The sequence below is a fragment of the Taurulus bubalis genome (assembly GCF_910589615.1).
Source record: "Taurulus bubalis genome assembly, chromosome: 10".
NCBI lineage: Eukaryota > Metazoa > Chordata > Actinopteri > Perciformes > Cottidae > Taurulus > Taurulus bubalis.
In genome coordinates this window covers 13,860,866-13,882,522 of record NC_136598.1, presented here as the reverse complement: position 1 = coordinate 13,882,522, position 21,657 = coordinate 13,860,866, and the positions used below count along the sequence as shown (strand labels likewise).

The following is a 21,657-nucleotide window of genomic DNA, read 5'->3' as shown; positions in this document are numbered from 1 at the left end:
TGATCAGTGATGATCAGCATTGATACATAATTGATAGTAAATACACTATGGGATAATAAAAATACTGATTGTTATTTTAACACTTATATGAACCTCTTGCATTGTGTTGTCTGCTCAGATCAGGTTGGTCCAGACACTCAGTCTGGACAGTGTCTGGGGTCAAGGCCCTCCTACAGAGCTCCTCTTATAGGTCACATCCTGTCCGAAGGGGGAGAAAGAGGGGACTCCTCTTACCGTGGGAGGTGGATGGCAAAAGGTCAGAGGTTAGGACTGCTTTCTCAGGTTTCAAAGCTAGCTGGGGGCTGAGGTCGCAGGGTCACGGCTCACAGTTCGACTCTAGTTAGGGCCGCTGTGTTTTTGTGGATCACAGTAATGGCTTCCGCAATTAAACACTAAAAATGGAAGCATTTGTATCCTCTTGTGAAAGGGGGGGGACGGTGATGATCAGGCTGTTTTGGCCAATTATGTGATCTGTCTTGTTACCTTATGTACGCTGGAGCACACGCTGCAACAGTGATTTTAATGAGTGTTGTGTCGTTACTGAGGGATTACTGAGTAATCAATCATTGAGGGCAGCTCTGCTTTTGACTTCAGTGGACAAACACAGCCTCAGTGTGAGCTCACTGTTGGGGATGAAAGACTACTAGGCTTGGCAGATTCAGGAGTGTGTGCATGTGTGTGTTAGTGGTCTTTGTGGTGGTGATAGCGGATGGACTGGTAAATAATCCTGTGGTTTATAGCAGAGTGTGTCGAGGAAGTACAAGACAACAGAGAGGGACTATGAAGTATTTTAGGATAAAAAAAGGAGGAAAGTGTTACGATGAATGGAAAAATATACTAAAAAAAGATATAAAAGAAAGAGAGGAAACGGTAAAGGTAATTCTGCTGACCAGGACCTAAAGAATAAGTCATTGTTTTTGGTATTCGTTTAGGAAAGTGAATGCAGATATTCAGAAGTGGGATAAAGGGCAACTCTAGAAACTGAGCGGGGTGGCGGTGAAAGCGGGAGTGAGTGTGGGTGTGGAAGAAACAAAAGACCACAAGAGAACGACTGCCAAGAGTGAGGATGATAAAGAGGGTGAGGGAGAGCACATTGGAGCACAAATCACTTGTAACAAAATGTGCAAAAGAAAAAGCAGTGAAGAACTGAAAGTATGTCAGAGGTACAAGTTGAACCCTGTTGTTTTCCAGCGAGATGTAAAATTGCTCCACTGTAGGGACAGGGAGGTGGAGCACTTCTGCAGGTGTTATCTCAGTTACCGATAAAGAGCTTTATGCACAGTGTGGCATGAGGCGAGGAGCCGAGTCTCATAGGGAGAGAGGGACACACTTACATAACTGGCCTCGTAACTGCCAACAGCTGGCTTGGTCTGGGCTTGCAGCGCTAAAGCCTCTATACAGATCCAGATCCAGATTTCATGTGTCCATCAGTAAGTACATGCTGAGAGAAGAACAGAGAGTCCCTGGCCATGAAAGGTTCTGTTTTCCGTCAGGATGCATCTCCTCAATCTAAGCAGGAGAGCATATGTGTTGATCCAGTGCCAAGAACTGAGAAAGAGGTCACGCAGTCACTTTAATACACTGATCCACTTATTCATTTCAAACTGTTTCAGTTCAGTTTCAAACACACGATGAGAGGCAATGCAACATATCCCAGCTTCAGGCACTCAATCTATTAAAATGTATCAACATGAAACAAAGTGTATCTATTCAATAACAGGCGATGAAATGAAGATGTGAGGAAAACTGGAGGAAGAAAACATCATTTCACCAAACCTGCTATATTTAAAGTGGTGCAATGGATCGGATCACAAATCTGTGTAATTAAACCACATGTGTACACCGCAGATTAATTAATTAGGTACTATGTTATAAAAAACAAATACGTTTTAACCACAAATATTTCAAAAAGTCCAACTATATTGTCTAGAGCATGGCTAAAAATGCCTACTAGGTAAAGTTAAAGGAACATGGATGAAAATAATGCTGATTGTTCTCACATGGTCTACCACGTCAAATACAGACGTTTTGTTGACCCCTCTATCGACCTGACTTCCCTCTGCGGACTCTGTGGCTCCATAATAATGTCACACTATGTCCTCCTTTGCTCCGCGTGGACAAGAGTTAGATTACAGCTGCTAGATGACTTTGTCAATTAATCAATTTGCTGAATCGACTGATGCTGTCTATTTTTCTTGGAGGGATAGTCTCAAATTGCTCTTTAGAATTGACAACCAAACAAGGCACACTTTGGCCCATTAGTACTGTTGAGCTGGTCAGGCCACTAATGAGTCACATGGGTGGGTAAATAATCAGCTTCCACCTCTGACATTATCAGTGACCACTAAACCCGTGGACTGAGTTCATTGGCATCGGTTTACTCTCGGAATAAAATTGCACTTTTGTTGAAAATGCAAATTCTGAATGGATCTTTGAAAACACTCAGTCAGGGTGTGTATTCAATATTCAAACCAGTGAGTCATCCATATGTTATCTGTGGTGTCTTTGTCCCGTGTAAATCAGTCAAACCGAAGGCTATCGGATTTGTAGTCCAAACAGTGGTAAACCAAAGGACAGCATCAAGGCCAGGAAAAACAGGGCATTAATGTGTGTGCATATGGATACAAGACCGAACACACACACACACACACACACACACACACACACACACACACACACACACACACACACACACACACACACACACACACACACACACACAGTATCCTTATCTGTCCCATATGAGAGATCAAAGCACACAGTCTGTCAGCAATCAAACAGAGAATGAGGGAACGCCAACAAAGCAAACTGATAGAGAGAGCAAGTGATACGAAAGGGGAAGCACATGATGACGAGATACAAACATGAGCAAAGGAGAGAGTGAGACAAGGAAGAAAGGGTAAGAAAATATTCACATATGTCTCAAAGTAAATGAGGTCACTACACCCATGAGCCATTTCAACACAGAGAACAATGTATGTCTCTGGAGGCCAATCAGATAACATCAACCAAGTGGGCTGCAGCTGTGAGCCAATCACAATCGCTCTCAGTGACATCAGACGTACAGTTGCATTCAAACCAGGGAATATGAGACCAGCTCATAAATGCACCGTGACGAGTCACAGGTCAAAATAAAAAGACTTCAGACTTCATTGAAACAAATGTATTAAAAGCATTTTTTTTTTATTTAAATCTTTAAACTTTAGCTAAATATAAATGGATGAGAGTGAAACATTTTATCAGACTCATGATTTAAAATCACAAACCTATTTCTTAATATTCAAAGTTAGAGTTGATTGTAATTGTTACCAAGTGTCACTGAACTGATCTTTAACTGAGATTAACACTATAACTCCAGATGTGTTCTCAAGGAAGATGGAACTTAATAAGAGAAACAAGGGAAACTCAAAGTTTGGACATTGTATTCTCAATTTATTTTACAAGATACTCAAGGCACTTTACAAGGTAAAAACAAACAACAGAAACAAGACAGAGATGACATAACAATAATAAACTAGACAAAAACATAGTTGAGTAGCATCACAGGTTAAAAGCAGATTTCAATGAATGAGACTGTGTCTGTGGTAGGGGTTTAGGGTTGTGAAGGGCGAGAATCTTGAACTGGATTCTGTGCTGTATGGGGAGCCAGTGGAGGACTGGGGTCATGTGATCTCTGGTGCTGGAGTGGGAGAGGAGACTGGATGTGTAGTTTGGTGGATGTGCCGTACAGGATGCTGCTGCAGTGGTCCAGTCGAGAGGTGATGAAGACGAGGATAAGTGTTTCAGCGGCCAGAAGAGGAAAGGGAGGGGCGTAGACGGGCGATGTTTAAGATGAAAGAAGGCATTTTTTTGTGATGTGCTTGACGTGGCGTTCAAAGGTGTCTGGCAGGACCAGAGTCCAGATATAACCACGAGCCATGGAAACTTGTGAGGCGAGAAAGCTCAAAGACTGCGGTGAAGAAGCAGAGTTAGTGATGTTCATTGATGGGACAGGAATTCTTAAGATTCTTAGAGAGATTCTAAAGGAACAACATGGAGACATGAAAGTGACGCTGAGACGAATTCACTCACTGACACGATTTGATCCAAACTGGTTTCATTTATTTTAAGAATGATAATATGATCTGAAGTGAACACTGCTGTTCATTTCCTGCTCGTTACATTTCGTAAGCAGACTTCTGTCACTATATTGTTAAAAAATACCTGAGATGGCGCAAGTTCAAACCAGAGTTTGACCTTTGACCTTTAAAGTCTCATGAATAAATCTCACCATGAATTCATGTTTGCAGCTTTTTAATTAGTGAGCCGTAGAGATGACTTTGATCAAGTATTTCTCTGAATGCTTCTTAATAGTGTTAACTTGCAGGTTATTTATGTTGGATATGAGCTGCTCTACATAATTCATTTACATTTAATTTACTTTTAATATCGTGTTAATTATGTATACAAATAGATAAGAAATGGTCTTAAAAATGGTCCTAAACTTAAATTCATATTTGAGCCTATTCAGACAGGATGTATTATTTCAGTTTTTTCATAAGTCTGGAATCTTTCCACATTAATAAAGCCTGCAGTTATTTAGAGACACTTTGCATTTTAAAAGTGTTGATACATATATTCTGTTTACTGAGTTTCATTAACTTAGCTGTCAGTGAGACAACTGAAGTAATAGAAAAGGACGAGTGATGAACTCGTTATCAGTCAACTCACACAATGAGGGAAAGAGACATTACTGGTGAATAATGCTAATATTAAAACTATCCTTAAACCCCCCCAGTGATGAAGATTTTTTAGTTTGAAGTTTTTTACTGTAGAATATAATTGTTTATTACAGAACCTGCTCCTGTCGTTAATCTAAAATACCATTTGGAATTTATTTTATTACGTAACATTGATCATTTTATTGATCAGCTTCAGTTTAGTTAAAATCACAACCAATCAGATACTTCTTTATAGTCACCACCATGTCATGCAATTGTATTAATATTGATATCGGAGACAGAAACATTTATTTGATTTTAAATTCAGTTTAATTCATGTATGAAAGGGAGACACCAGGAGAAACCCTTTCATGAACGATTGAAGTTGATAATTTAGAGTTTCTAATTAGCCGAAAGGGAATATTTTATTTAGCCAGCCAGCCAGACAGCCAACCAGCCAGACAGCCAGACAGCCAGACAGCCAGCGAGACAGACAGAGAGCCAGACAGACAGCCATACAGCCAGCCAGACAACCAACCAGCCAGACAGCCAGACAGCCAGCCAGCCAGCCAGACAGCCAACCAGCCAGACAGCCAGACAGCCAGCGAGACAGACAGAGAGCCAGACAGACAGCCATACAGCCAGCCAGACAGCCAACCAGCCAGACAGCCAGACAGCCAGCCAGCCAGCCAGACAGACAGACAGCCAGACAGCTAGCCAGCAAGATAGCCAGCCAGCCAGACAGCCAGACAGCTAGCCAGCCAGACAACCAGCCAGACAGCCAGAAAGCTAGCCAGCCAGACAGCCAGCCAGACAGCCAGACAGCCAGACAGCCAGCCAGACAGCCATCCAGACAGCCAGACAGCCATCCAGACAGCCAGACAGCCAGACAGCCAGACAGCCAGCCAGACAGCTAGCCAGACAGCGAGACAGCCAGCCAGACAGTCTGCCAGACAGCCAGACAGCTAGCCAGCTAGCCAGCCAGACAGCTAGCCAGCCAGACAGCCTGACAGCCAGCCAGCCAGCCAGCCAGCCAGACAGCTAGCCAGCCAGACAGCCAGACAGACAGCCAGACAGCTAACCAGACAGCTAACCAGACAGCCAACCAGACAGCCAGACAGCCAGACAGACAGCCAGACAGCTAGACAGACAGCCAGACAGCTAGCCAGCCAGACAGCCAACCAGACAGCCAGCCAGACAGACAGCCAGACAGACAGCCAGACAGACAGACAGCCAACCAGCCAAACAGCCAGCCAGCCAGCCAGACAGCCAGCCAGACAGACATACAGACAGACAGTCTGCCAGACAGCCAGCCAAACAGCCAGCCAGCCAGCCAGACTGCCAGATAGCCAGACAGCCAGCCAGCCAGCCAGACAGCCAGACAGCTAGCTAGACTGCTAGACAGCCAGACAGCCAGACAGCCAACTAGCCAGACAGCCAACCAGACAGACAGACAGACAGACAGCCAGCCAGTCAGACAGCCAACTAGCCAGACAGACAGACAGACAGCCAACTAGCCAACTAGCCAACAAGACAGCCAGCCAGACAGCCAGCCAGACAGCCAGCCAGACAGCCAGACAGCCAGCCAGACAGCCAGACAGCTAGCCAGCCAGAAAGCCAGCCAGACAGCCAGACAGCCAGACAGCCAACTAGCCAGACAGCCAACCAGACAGCCAGACAGACAGCCAGACAGACAGCCAACTAGCCAGCCAGACAGACAGACAGACAACTAGCCAACTAGCCAACAAGACAGCCAGCCAGACAGCCAGCCAGACAGCCAGCCAGACAGCCAGACATCCAGCCAGACAGCCAGACAGCTAGCCAGCCAGAAAGCCAGCCAGACAGCCAGACAGCTAACTAGCCAGACAGCCAACCAGACAGCCAGACAGACAGACAGACAGACAGCCAACTAGCCAACAAGACAGACAACCAGTCAGCCAGCCAGACAGCCAACTAGCTAGACAGCCAGACAGCCAACTAGCCAACAAGCCAGACAGCCAGACAGCCAGACAGCCAGACAGCTAGCCGGCCAGACAGCCAGACAGCCAGCCAGACAGCCAGGCAGTCAGCCAGACAGCAGCCAACTAGCCAACAAGACAGCCAGACAGCCAGCCAGTCATACAGCCAGCCAGCCAGACAGCCAGCCAGCCAGCCAGCAAGCCAGACAGCCAGGCAACTAGCCAGCCAGCCAGACAGCCAACTAGCCAACAAGACAGCCAGACAGCCAGACAGCCAGACAGACAGCCAACTAGACAGCCAGACAGCCAGACAGCCAACTAGCCAGACAGCCAACCAGACAGCCAGACAGCCAGACAGCCAGACAGCCAACTAGCCAGACAGCCAACCAGACAGCCAGCCAGACAGCTAGCCAGACTGCTAGACAGCCAGACAGCCAGACAGCCAGACAGCCAACTAGCCAGACAGCCAACTAGCCAGACAGCCAGACAGACAGACAGACAGCCAACTAGCCAACTAGCCAACAAGACAGCCAGCCAGACAGCCAGCCAGACAGCCAGACAGCCAGCCAGACAGCCAGCCAGACAGACAGACAGACAGACAGTCTGCCAGCCAGACAGCCAGAAAGCCAGACAGCTAGCCAGACAGCTAGCCAGCCAGACAGCTAGACAGCCAGACAGCCAGACAGCCAACTAGCCAGACAGCGAACCAGACAGACAGCCAGACAGACAGACAACTAGCCAACAAGACAGACAGACAGACAGACAGACAGCCAGACAGCCAGACAGACAGCCAGGCAGCTAGCCAGACAGCCAGCCAGCCAGACAGCCAGACAGACAGCCAGACAGACAGCCAGACAGACAGCCAACTAGCCAGACAGCCAACCAGACAGCCAGACAGCCAGCCAGACAGACAGACAGCCAACTAGCCAACAAGACAGACAACCAGCCAGCCAGACAGCCAGACAGCTAGCCAGACAGACAGCCAGCCAAACAGCCAGACAGCCAACTAGCCAGACAGCCAGACAGCCAACTAGCCAACAAGACAGACAGACCGACAGCCAGACAGACAGACAACTAGCCAACAAGACAGACAGACAGACAGACAGACAGACAGACAGCTAGCCAGACAGACAGCCAGCCAGACAGACAGCCAGACAGACAGCCAGGCAGCCAGCCAGACAGCAGCCAACTAGCCAACAAGACAGCCAGCCAGCCAGACAGCCAGACAGACAGACAGCCAACTAGCCAGCCAGCCAGACAGCCAACTAGCCAACAAGACAGCCAGACAGCCAGCCAGACAGCCAACTAGCCAACAAGACAGCCAGACAGCCAGCCAGACAGCCAGACAGACAGCCAGACAGACAGCCAGACAGCCAGACAGCCAGACAGACAACCAGACAGCCAGACAGCCAGACAGCTAACCAGCCAGACAGCCAGCCAGACAGCCAGCCAGACAGCCAGACAGCTAGCCAGCCAGACAGCTAGCCAGCCAGACAGGCAGCCAGACAGCCAGACAGCCAGACAGCCAGCTAGCCAGCCAGACAGCCAGCAAGCCAGCCAGACAGCCAGACAGCCAGACAGCTAGCCAGCCAGACAGACAGCTAGCCAGCCAGACAGACAGACAGCCAGCCAGACAGCCAACTAGCCAGACAGCCAACCAGACAGCCAGACAGCCAGCCAGCCAGATAGACAGCCAACTAGCCAACAAGACAGACAACCAGCCAGACAGCCAGACAGACAGACAGACAGCCAGACAGCTAGCCAGACAGCTAGCCAGCCAGCCAGACAGCCAGCCAGACAGCTAGCCAGCCAGCGAGACAGCCAGCCAGACAGTCTGCCAGACAGCCAGACAGCTAGCCAGCCAGACAGCCAGACAGCCAGACAGACAGATAGCCAGCCAGACAGACAGACAGACAGTCAGACAGATCGCCAGCCAGACAGCTAACCAGACAGCCAGACAGCCAACCAGACAGCCAGACAGCCAGACAGCTAGCCAGCCAGACAGCCAGCAAGACAGGCAGCCAGACAGCCAGCTAGCCAGCCAGCCAGCCAGCCAGCAAGCCAGCCAGACAGCCAGACAGTTAGCCAGCCAGACAGCTAGACAGCCAGACAGCCAGACAGCCAGCCAGACAGCCAACTAGCCAGACAGCCAACCAGACAGCCAGACAGCCAACTAGCCAACAAGACAGACAACCAGCCAGACAGCCAGCCAGCCAGACAGACAGACAGACAGACAGACAGTCTGCCAGCCAGACAGCTAGAAAGCCAGACAGCTAGCCAGACAGCTAGCCAGCCAGACAGCTAGACAGCCAGACAGCCAGACAGCCAACTAGCCAGACAGCCAACCAGACAGACAGCCAGACAGACAGACAACTAGCCAACAAGACAGACTGACAGACAGACAGACAGCCAGACAGCCAGACAGACAGCCAGACAGCTAGCCAGACAGCCAGCCAGCCAGACAGCCAGACAGACAGCCAGACAGACAGCCAACTAGCCAGACAGCCAACCAGACAGCCAGACAGCCAGCCAGCCAGACAGCCAGACAGCTAGCCAGTCAGACAGCCAGCCAGACAGCCAGGCAGCCAACTAGCCAGACAGCCAACCAGACAGCCAGACAGCCAGCCAGTAAGACAGACAGACAGACTGCATGCCAGCCAGCCAGACAGACAGACGGTAAAGTGTGTGTGTGAGAGAAAGTAAAGTTTTTTTTTCTTTTTTCTTTTAAGAAGACAGTAAAGTGTGTGTATGGGAAAGTCAAGTTTTTTTTAAGAAGACAATGAAGTGTGTGTGTGTGTGTGTGTGTGTGTGTGTGTGTGTGTGTGTGTGTGTGTGTGTGTGTGTGTGTGTGTGTGTGTGTGTGTGTGTGAGAAAGTAAAGTTTTTTTTAAGAAGACAGTGTAGTGTGTGTGTAAAAGTTAAAGTGTTTTAAGAAGAAAGTGAAAAGTGTTTGTGTGTGAGAAAGTAAAGTTTATTTTTAAGAAGACAATGAAGTGTGTGTGAGAGGATGAAAGTATACTTTTTTTTAAGAAGTTTGTGTGTGTGAAGGTAAAGTGTTTTAAGAAGAAAGTGAAAAGTGTGTGTGTGTGTGTGTGTGTGTGTGTGTGTGTGTGTGTGTGTGTGTGTGTGTGTGTGTGTGTGTGTGTGTGTGTGTGTGTGTGCGTGTGTGTGCGTGTGTGTGTGTGTGTGAGAGAAAGGTTTTTTTTTTTTTAAGAAGACAGTATGTGTGAGAAAGTAACGTTTTTTTAAGAAGACAATGAAGTGTGTGTCAAAGAGAAAGTACTTTTTTTTTTTTTTTTTAAAGAAAAAGCCTTCACAGCTCCTTTATACCATCTGGCCCAGCAGGGGAAGCTTTGTTTTTCCTCCCCGGCAAAGGGCGGCGGCAGGTCGATCCTGGTATTGCAGGCAAATGGCCACTCTCTTGCCGCACATTGTAAACCAGCGGTTCTTCGTCGTGCTTCCACATTCTGTCTTTTTGTTTTTTATTTCTTCTCTTTTCTGTAAAAACTAAGGTGGTGACATATGAGATGTCTCCACGCAGACGCAGCACAGAATCTCCGACTCGTACTAGCTGCACACTGTCCAAAGTTAAGCTAAGTGCGTATTAGCAGTGGCTAACGTTAGCTAACTTCGGCAAACTGCTTTCTACACTTATCTAGATTTTCACCCAATGTTTTTTTTAGGCGCAAGATAATCCCATTGCTGCCACCAATGTAGCCGAGGATTTATCTTGCACCTATACTTCACATTATTAAGAAAACAACACGATGCACCGTAATTTGCACAAAATGGTAACCATTTTAATTCTTGTCACACATTTCACCAGAACATTTCCTCTCTTTCCGTTTTTCCCTTCACAATAAAAGCCCCCAAAACATAAACCAGAACACTGCTTCCTAGAGAGCTGTTTAAGTACACAATTTAATAGCTTACACTACTTAAAATACGAGGCATCTGGACCTCCGTTGAACATCTTTTCTTGCGGCGGAGTGTCTCCTGGTACCAGTTAATGTTTGGGACTTTTTACATTGTATGATTTTCTATCGGGAGTTTTGCTTCCATTCGTCCAGATCATACCTGCAGTGGTCACGGCCGACGCCATTCCGTCAAAACGACAGCTGACTATTCGTTAAATTAGACGTTTGCTGGAACTTTAACTTATGTACATTTGCCACATTAGCACTATTATACTCATACTGAGGAAAGAAAAACTTAAAAGAGTGGTTCCTCTTGGAAATCCAAGCCTTATTGAATTAGACCCTGAAGCCTCTACTCATGTGCTACAGTTTCATCAGCAACATTAGATTCTAGAGTCAGGGAAAGACCGAGATACAATTTGGCAATAAACACCGAAACCAAGTACAGTTCAGGCAACTTGAGACAGCAGATGCTCTCTTTATCAAGAAGCACATAGCATCTGGTTAGTGTCGGAACACCAGAGAATAGAAATCTATAATGTTTACAGCCTAATCTTCAAGACAACATGTGAAATTCAGACATAACTCAAATCAATTATTAACTACAATCTTCAATGGAGAGAAGTTTCCATTGTGTAGCATTGCTGCTGATATGGAACAGATAGGGAGCCGCTTCTGTCATCTCAAAACAGGTTAATTATCTTTTCAGCTATTTGCTCAACCATAAACCAAATGAAATTACACCACCTTCTCCTGTGTTTACCTCTTTATATAACAATACAGCAAAGAATTAGCTTGACCACAGCATCATGGAGACACTTTTATATGGATGAATCTGGAGGCTACAGTTGAAACAACTTTAGATAAATACGCTGTACATGTGTAAGTGCAAAGATACAAAAATGTGCATGTCCAAACAGTTGGCCTCAGGAAAAGACACATGTTCCACAGACCACAGGACAGATGTTCTGGAGGCAGAGATGGGCCTCTTCATAGCAAAACACTGAGCTGTTCAAAGAGGCCCTGCTGACCCCGGGATGGAGTGACTCAATTAGCTTCCCATAATGAGACCACACTGTGGGGGGTGTTTATATAAGCTTATTAAAACATAATCCTGCGAGCAACGCCATACTGTAGCAAGCCAGGCAGGCCACTCCCGCAACCAGAGAGTTCGCTAACAGCAGGTTGATGGCTTTAGACCAAAGAAGAAATGAAAAGAGAGCTTAAGCAAAAATATTTGTATCCATAAATCAACTCTGAGCTAACTTAATTTCTCTCTCCAGTAATCTCTTTTAACTTAACAGCTGATTTCTATTTCTATATTGACTTTAAATTAATTTGTTTGACATCCATTTTTTGCTGTGCCTTTTACTGTCTTACACCGTAGAACACTGCTTTCTGACAAGACCACAAATAAGATATATTTAAGAGTGAAAAGGTCTTATGAGTGAAGATATTCACTTATTAGTTTTTTTTGTAAATCTGGTGGATGGATGGAAGAAAAATGGCAAAGAAGGAGCCTGGGGAAGAGGGATGTGCCTGGAGACCAAAGGCTTCCCGATCCATCCCACTGGACGGGTTGTTGTCTGGCTCTTATTTTGTGTTTCAGAGTCCACACATGCATATATACTACTTAGGTGAGTGCTGCATGATGTGCCTTTTGTGCCTTTTGAAGATATGATTGCTAAAAGAAAATACGATAAGTAATACAATTAAAAATGTAAATGGAAGTTTGGTCGACCACATTTTATATTTAATATTCATATTTTCAATGTAATCATGAATTGCCTTGGACTGGGGTCTTTGAAAGCAGATTTCTGTCAAGAATAATGAACTGTACTCAATCGTTGGTTAAGTCTACGTGTGAGTGTCTTTTAATCAGGGCCCCAGACATATTGCATCGCATTACAAGAGCTTGGGCAACAGTTAATCCTACAGACAATGTACAAAGTGGACCACAGTCTACTGGTTGGATACCTTCCCACTCCACAGACCTGATTGACATCGTTAATGTCTCTTAGTAATCCCGCCCCATGGGCTGAGCTCCAGTCATTATGCTGGCAATTATCTAGGGGGTGCCGGAGAAATCCTTCACCAACTTTAAGACATCGAAACTGATTAAAGAGCTGCTCTTTCATGCAGAGTCAGAGTTCACGCGTTACCGAGATGATTCTCAGAAGTTACGTAAGGAATCAGGTTTACAGGACTGAAAAGTTCAATGATCATCTGATTTTTTTACAGTTGACTGGGCCACCAATCTCCTCAAACATTTATTTGAAAGCAACTTCCATCCAATGCCAAAGCTTCCCGTAACATTCCTGGAAGAATTCCAGGAATTTCTGGGATTCGATTACTTGAAGAAGAGTTTAGATTCTGTGATTACGCACATTACACATGCAGGTTGTGTAATGTCATATTTTTAAAACTATATCTTCAAGGAATAGTTAAACATTTAAAATAGTATGCTTATCCCTTTTCTTGCCAATGTGGACCAGAAGACCAATTCCATTGTGCGGCATATTGGATTTCAATATGAAATTGAGCCAGCAGCCTGTTAGCTAAATTTAGCATAAAGGTAAAGAAATCGGCCTAAAAGCATCTCTAAAGCTCCTGGATTAACATGTTGTTTGTTAAATACATACAAAAAAACAAGTGTAACAAGCTAGCCATTTCTCCCATCCTTTGGTCAAAGCTAAGCTAGCTGGCTGCTGGTTATATATTCATGTTGAATTTAACAGATATGAAAGTGGAATCTAATGTTTAGTACAGAGACTAGGCATATTTCCCAAAATGTATTTTCATTTGGGGTATTTATATTCAGCAGAGCAGTCTATGTGAACAGAGACACTCACACATGGACACAGTCTCTAGGCCCATAGACTTCACCACTAGTATGTTTTTTGTCTGGTAGTTTCATGATTGACAGCTGAATATTTCTACCAAACACAAAATCTTTCAGACAGCTAGAAATTACAGTCAAACACACAAACCACAATCCTAAATTACAGGATGTTTCTCAGGATGGCTGCCATAGGATACAACAGTGGTTTCCTGCTAAAATATTGGTGGAAAGCGGAGCCATCCTGACTATCATAATTAGACCACTTGGCACCACTTCTAGCTCAGCTGTACCCACTCTGAGGCTGGACAACATACTCATCTGCAGTCTGCCAGACAACACACACTCTCTTTTTGCTGCCTACCCTATCATTAGCACTCCCAAACAAGTAAAAGATACCTAGCTAACGGTCCTTCTCTGCCCATTGTTGTACTCTGTGGTGTAGACACATAGCTATGAATAGGAGGAAAAGCCTATTTCAGGCAAATATAATCATCTGATCCTGCATAGTTAGAAGTCTTGGTGCCGACAAAACCTCTGCGGCTAAATCTTTGAAGTCACATTTAACTCTTTCCCAACATTGTAAAAATATAGCTTTCAGTTATTTTAGAGACTGGCTGTGGCTGACATTGTTTACTTAGTCACTACACACTATATATAGTCTTAGCTCATGGTTAGTGGCCATCACATGTAGGTCATTTTGTGATCGCATTATGGGATAATATGAGCCTATGACTATGCAGGGTAAAATAATTCCTCATAGAGGTTAGGACAACAAACATACCGAGCATGCTATATAGTGGATTATATGGTGAATGTGTTATCTTTAACAAGGACCACAATCCAAATAAGTGTGCCTTAATATTATTGTAGTGTCAGAATTAATGTCAAAATAAACATGTTAAACACTCTTCTCCACTCTTATCATCACCTAATTTTCTCTTCAGTGTGACAGCCGACTTAACATATTTCCATGGAAGAGTCAAGAGTTAAAACAGGTTAAATATTTCACATTTTATTTTGTTCCGCTTATTCAGCTCAACAAACTGCTCTCCTGCCAAAAATCAGACATTTAGTGAAACACTCATACTGTAAGTACCATTTAGAGTTGGACAGCACAGCCAATGACTGAGTCACTTATATATGTACACACAGATTTATCCTGATGACATTACAAACATCATAAATGATTACTATGTAACATACATAATGACATATATCTGCTCTGTATTGCTGCTGATCAGTTATTGGCCCAGAAGAAACAGATAAATAGACAGAGCTGAATGACAGGCTTCTGAAAAATAAGAAGCAAACATAGAATCAGTCTCTTTGGTGATTTCACCTCATTTACTGTATAATTTCAAAAGAGGAAAGCGCTCCAATTTACTGACTGAGGAAGACGGATAATTATCTGTTTAAGGCCATGGCTGCAATGACAAAGAAAGACCCTATGATCATCCAAACCGGTGGGTGGTAGAGGGAACATGCAGAACAGACACTTCTGTTTCAGTGACACTGAGTAAACCTACATCTCAAGCACCACAGATGCGTTCACCTGCTCTATATCTAATCCACACCACTGCTCCAAAGGCCATTGCATGGCAAGACTTCAGTGGTGTGTTTGGACTGTGTATGAAAAGTGCAATGTCCAGTGGCACCACACAACATATTGCTGCAACCTTGTAACATTAAAGTTCTGAAAGGAACAAGATTTTTGTTTAACAGTTCAGGTAAAGCTGAATAGCAGGCATGTGCTATCTAGAATAGATTGGGTAAACAACATTAATAGGCATCAGTAGGTTTCCTCTGTTAATGTTTGGTGGCATCAATCTACTGTAGAAAGTGTGTATTAGTGAGGAGTTTACAGACCTCTAACTGTAGCGTTGACTAGCAGTGTTACAGCTGTAGTAACACTTCAACATGTGGCACAGACATAAAGCTGGTGTAGAGAAGTCCCAACACAAGACGACAGCACTCCCCAATAAATCAGATTTCAAAATAATTTATACTTTTTACATTTGAATGTAATCCAAAAGATAATGAGTGAAAATAAATGCACACAGTTACAGACCAGACTTAACATGTGGTCACTGGAGTTGCTTCTGATTTAGGAAACAGGGTGCATGATTGGCTTTGGCTCTCAACAGTAGTATTATTGCATCTTTGATTGGAGATTGAAGCAAGTTTATATTAACTTCATGTTCTGATTTTAGGGAAATTAATGTAAAAAAAGTGTTGGGGAATTACAGTGTAGAACACAGGAAATAATATACTTTGTTAAAGAAGGTCATCAGATCAGACACATAGGAGGAGGACACTTTGAGTACATGACATCACCGTCTGGACAGCTCCTCTTCCAAGTCAGATTATGTTTCCTTTCGACACGTCTAGTATGATGTGTGCCATTAAACTTTATTAGCTCCATTTATTTTGGTTGAATGCTGTCATATTTAACAGTTCAGACTGGCTCTGAGGGGCAGACAATGTTTACCGCCTCATGCTCTTTGACTTTTAGGCATCAACGAAGAGGACTTCTGCAAAAACTCTCCAGCTCCGGTAGGCACACTTTGCTTCTGTTGTCCTACTGCTCCACCGAATTAAAGGTTTTCTGGCTACCACACCTGGGGTCGTCCAGGTGAATGAAAAAGTAGTTCTTACATCCAGTCCCCACCAACAGGTCAGCAGTTCCAGTTTGATCATCAGTCACAGGGTCTCCTCACTCCCTACTGGACGCACACATACTTCTTCCACCAGGACTTGGATAGCATCCTCATCTTATCGGCTGTGCTGCGGACCTTTCTCTCCCGCCTCGCTCTCCTGTCAAACTGCCTCAGACCAACAGCGATGGCCGCATCAAACACCTCCTTTAGATTCTTTTGTGTCAGCGCTGAGCACTCAACGTACGTCACGGCCCCAATTTTTTCCGACAGCGCCCTAGCGTCTTCCTCCAGCACCGGACTCTCCCTCCGCCTCGCCAGCTCGATCAGCACTTTGACATCCTGCCGCAGGTCGCACTGCGTGCCTACAAGGAGGATGGGCGTGAGCGGGCAACGGCGGCGGATTTCGGGGACCCACTTCTCCCAGACGTTTTGAAAGGATGCCGGGCTGACCACGCTGAAGCAGAGCAGCAAGGCGTCGGTCCGGCTGTAGCAGAAGTGGCGGAGTTTGTCAAACTCATCCTAATGGAGACAGAAACAGATGGTTAGCAATGTCGTGATGTCCATGATTTATAAATATCAGACACATTCACCTGAACATTTAGCTCCAAACCTTTATTTTGTGATCACTAATCTCCCTTCAATTCTCACCCAGGCTGACCACACACCAATGCACTTGCAACAGGAAAGGGAATTGTGCCAATAATCAATCAATAAAACAACTGTCCAAATAATGTTTTTATTGTGCTCATACATATAGTGACACAATGTCCACCCACCTATAGACTCTACAGCATATCTCGAAAATTCACACTTTAGAGTCACACAGCTTTGACTAACATGGGCCTTCCACACCCTTGAGTACACAGATTAAGGTTGGCAGAAACTTGACAAACCTCTCCTTCTTTCACTTAACCCGCTCCTTTCCAGCACCTATCTCCTAATCCCTTTTCACCTAAACAATACTCTGTCGGCTCCTCCTGGCTTTAAAGCACAACCGAATCTTCACACAGTCAGTAATTCAAACAGCTAACATCCAAAGCTCAACAACTACAGTGGACACTTTTCAACTTGTGCAATTCCCACACAAGCTTTGGCTGTGCTTTCCGATCTGATGACGTAGGTCCATCTGCAGAACATACAGACATCAACATCTCTGAGGAAGGAGCAACTTTGTTTATCAGCTTTGGCGGCAGCTGTTATCATTTTTTCTCTGGTCTCTCTCTGGTTGCTCTCTCTCTCTCTCTCTCTCTTATGAAATTGCATAAGTACAGTTGGTATTGCCGACTTTTATCTACACTAATTTGCCCCTGCCTGTCTGCTTGTGTGCGTCAATGTGCATGTATGTAAGTTTTAACACCGTGTGCAGCTTGCAACATGCTGTGAGGTTGTATCAGGGGCTTGTTCAAATACTGTGTTCCTCTTTACGGCCAAGTTGTCTTTGATTGTTTGTAGAACTGGCAGTGCCCTCGGAGCATTTGTGATTGTCAAATATGCTGCGCCCAGAGGGCAGGTTCTTTAGAGTTGAATTATGAAACATCCACCCATGCTTCAGGGTAATAAAATCACTCTTTCACAACCATTTATTTCCAAGATTACTCTTGAGCACCAACATAATAATAATAAGAGTCAATAACTTTTGTCTGGCAAGCGCGCTGCACCATGTTGTCCATAACGACAGAGAGACGGAGAGACATATATTTAAGGTATTTTTGGCATGATCACCTTCAATCTAACCTGCAGGCTTTTCCCTCTCCTTCAGCACCCTGTCAGTGCACCACCACTTATTCTATGGAGCGTTGTTGTTTTCATTCAAGATGAAGATTGACAGCAGAGTTCAGGAATTTTCCCATTTTAATACAGATGAGCTACCTGAAATATGTGAAGTAAAGGCAATCTGGGTCGACCACAAAAACAGGAGATCTGCAACTAATCAAACTATTGGATTGATTTTTCAATATGTTTTTGTTTGCTAATTAGCACTTAAAACAAAGTTTGGCTGAAGCTGATGGGAGGGTCACTAGTTTTGCAGATAGTTGAACCAAAGTATCTGCCACTAAATGTAAAGTTAAGTGATCACCAATACAAACATCTGTACGAAACTTCTTAAAAAAAAAGAGTCATGGAGACATTTTACTAAAAACAAAAATGTGAATGTATAAAGTCATAAGGCTTCATCCTCTGGGGAGCATGAATGTCTCTACAAAATGTTATGGGAATCTTTTCAACAGTTGTGATATTTCGTGGTGGACGGCCGACCAACTGACATTACCATCCACAGAGCCCCGCCACTAGCATGGCTAAAATGTGACGTCTGGGTGCAGCAAAGGTTGAGAGGCATGCAGAGCATACATTGGGTCCCAAATATGTAATGCAATGTGTGTTTGTGTGTCACCAAAACTCACCTGTCCTGCAGTGTCACACAACTGTAGTCTAACTGGGTTTCCATCCACCTGAACCACAGCTGTAGACAGAGAAACAGACAGCCACAGATAATAAGTTACAGCTGTCAACATGACATTACGTCTGTGTAATAAAGTGCCCACCTGACACTTAACACGCGCACACACACACACACACACACACACACACACACACACACACACACACACACACACACACACACACACACACACACACACACGCGCGCGCACACTAGCCAGCAGAATTTTCTCTGGAATAAACAAAAGCCTGCCAGTTGAAAACACAAAGACCCCCTGCTCAGCTCTTCCCGCTCACAGACAGCCCGCTCCGTCTCGCCCACCCACTCTGCCGGTTACTGTTGAGACCATAACACTTTACTGTCGCTCGGACCACTCTGTGAGCTTTGTTCTCTGCTGTGTTTTAACAGAGGCCATTCCAAGGTTGTCTAATGGTGGGTTTGTTCGGTGACTCTCTTCCAATTGGCCTCATTTCCAGATTGGAAAAGTGGATGAGTCATCTTACAGTTTCATTATGGGGCCATTTATTATTTTCAGAAGAGTGAGCACAATGCAGAGCAGTAGGCACATGGAAACATTTACGATACGCCTGGAGTGTGTGGTCGGTCATACCACCTGATCAAAGAGTTCGCTGGAACTATTCATGTAGTAGGACAGGCATCATACCATTTCAAAAGCAGGGAGAAAAAGCGGGTGGAGAGGGAATGAAAGGAAAGTGAGAGGGAGCAGCCATTGTGGAATCATTTCCTAATCCTTGACATATGATACTCCCTTTGATTTTCTAGATCAAAACTCCGTCTCTTATCGTCCCGTCTCTCAGCCTCTCGCTTATCTGCGTCTCTGCCACCTGTGGCATTGCGTAACTGCTCATAAATCAGCTTTCAAGAGGACGCTCTGATTTCAGGGCAACGAGAAATGACATCACCATTCAGGGCCCCAACAGCACAATCACCCTCTGTCAGGCCGAGGCGTAAGACAATCTCTGCCTCTGAGCCACTGCAACAGATGTGCCCATTCCAGTATAGAGGAGAGGGCTCGCGGGTCAAGGCTGACAACAATAGGCAGAGTTGTGCAATCCAAAACCCCTGAACCAGAGACGCTCTGTGACGCTCTGTTCTGTATGTGAGGGTAAAAGCAGCGCTCATCTGAGGGCGGTGTGTGTTCTCAGAGAGTGTTTTGTGGGATGTGTGTCGGCCAAGTTGTTAGTTTTACTGCTCATCACTGTAATGTCTGATTATTAACTAAGATAAATGACAAAAAAGTTTAAGAGTCAGTTTTTCAGGACACAATGTCAAGTATCAAGTCGTAACTTCTAAATACGCCTGAAATGTGTCGATGTGTGATTTTCCATTTATTAATATGGTCACTTTATGTTCTTGTGTGAAGCTGTGGACATAAAAGCTGATAGTCATAACAAAATAAGGTTTTCAGAGTTTCTGAAGAAAAGCTAAGGAGGGTCTGGAGACGTGATCGTAAAGGTGATCCACAGGTCACAGGTGGGTGTTTTCATGCCGACACTGATCAGTTTGAAACAAGTTTCCAGTTTTGACGTATTTTGTTCTGTCCTCTTATTTTGTAGTAAACAAAGCTTCCTGGGACAAGTGAGACAGTTTGAAAAGTGGAACCGTGCCAAATGGAAACCTGGCTACATCAGGGATGATGACTCATTTGTGTTAATGCTGATGGAAGGTGAATAATAAGAAACACATCTATCATAACAATGGAATAATAGGAGAAATACCAGAGTGAACGGGTGCTGTCAAAGCATGGAAAGTTGAAGACGAATTCAGTAAAAAGGAGGTGGAAACAAATTGACTTGATTGATTTCTATAAAGTCGAAAACATTTTTACCACTGTTTTATTCGACAAAATGTATCTTAATTTTACCCTGGCTTTAATCTAAACACAACAATCTCCACTAGACTTCAGTTATACAATCATATTTTTTTTTTTTTGCAACTCTAGCAGGGTCGATGCTAATCCCTGATCCAGGAATGGGGGTGCTGTTCCTTGTGAACGCTTAATACATAAAGCAGATTATTAGAAAAACTGACACAGCAATATCTTGGGTTTACCTGAGAAGTCATCAAATGCAGTAGGGACGTATTTGGTTGGGTAGCCATTAGTTGTGTAGCTGACTACCAGACTGGTTTTGCCCACCGCTCCGTCGCCCAGCAGGACACACTTCAGCAGCCGCTCCTGCGCCTGCCCCGGCCGGGTTTGTGTGGGATTGTGCGGGGGTACCGGAGGGGCCATGGTCCGTCCGTAATCCATGGTGACTAGGGGTACCATTCAATCAGCTTGCACTTCACCGCGCTCTCCTCGACGGGAAGATGAAGGACCATGAGAGCAGGATCCCCTCTCTACTACGAATTTACCAACTGCTTAAAATCGCGAATGGGACTCGTACGTAAAAAGTCTCCTCCTGCCCTGCGCGCTGCCAAATCCACTGTGGCAGATCAGCATCAGCACTACAGCCTGGGACTGTGTAGTTTACGATGCGGGGGCGGGTCTAAGGCGGTATATCTTCAAATCCCGCCCACTTCACCTCCCAACAGCGAGGACCGGACAGACAGGTTGAGGTCGAGAAGAGAAGCCTGGATTCAATCAAAGGGTAACATTTGGATGTTGCTGGTACTGTGTTGTTAGGGGAAATTAAAGAGAAAATAATTTTTATATATATATATATATATATATATATATATATATATATATATATATATATATATATATATATATATATATATTTTTTTTTTTTAACCAGTTAATACTTCACAGTACTTTTTTCTTTTGGCCAACTACCTGTGAAGTTGTCATAAGATCATTAAGTTTGAACCTGTGAGGGCAAGTCCAGACTTGTCCAGACTTGTCCTCACCAGTGAAAAGGCGGAGGACAACCTTAATGTCCTATCGGAACATGACTTATGGTGTACTGACATTTCAGAAACCTGACCTACTTTAATTTGTAGCCAGCACCAGATCCTAGAAGGAACAGCCAGTGGCCTCAAACTGTTATCTACTGGAGAATGACCAACATATAACTCAATCAAGGAACATTTGTAAAAGAAAAAGATAAACCCAAAGGTCACTGACCCTCTGGTTGAGTAACATTTCAAACTATCAGTGGCAGAAGTGATACTTGCCCC

At 44.7% G+C, this 21,657-nt stretch overlaps 1 protein-coding gene across 1 annotated transcript; it reads right to left on the bottom strand.

Moving 5' to 3' along the window:
- Nucleotides 1-14,423: 14,423 nt before the first annotated feature.
- On the bottom strand, nt 14,424-20,922 carry rhoub (ras homolog family member Ub). The gene is made up of 3 exons (XM_079225087.1): nt 20,587-20,922; nt 18,476-18,534; nt 14,424-16,592 (listed from the first exon to the last, which is right to left on the bottom strand). Exons 1-3 carry the CDS (start codon nt 20,801-20,803, stop codon nt 16,137-16,139), a joined length of 732 nt encoding a protein of 243 aa, XP_079081213.1. The 5' UTR covers nt 20,804-20,922; the 3' UTR covers nt 14,424-16,136.
- Nucleotides 20,923-21,657: the final 735 nt, after the last annotated feature.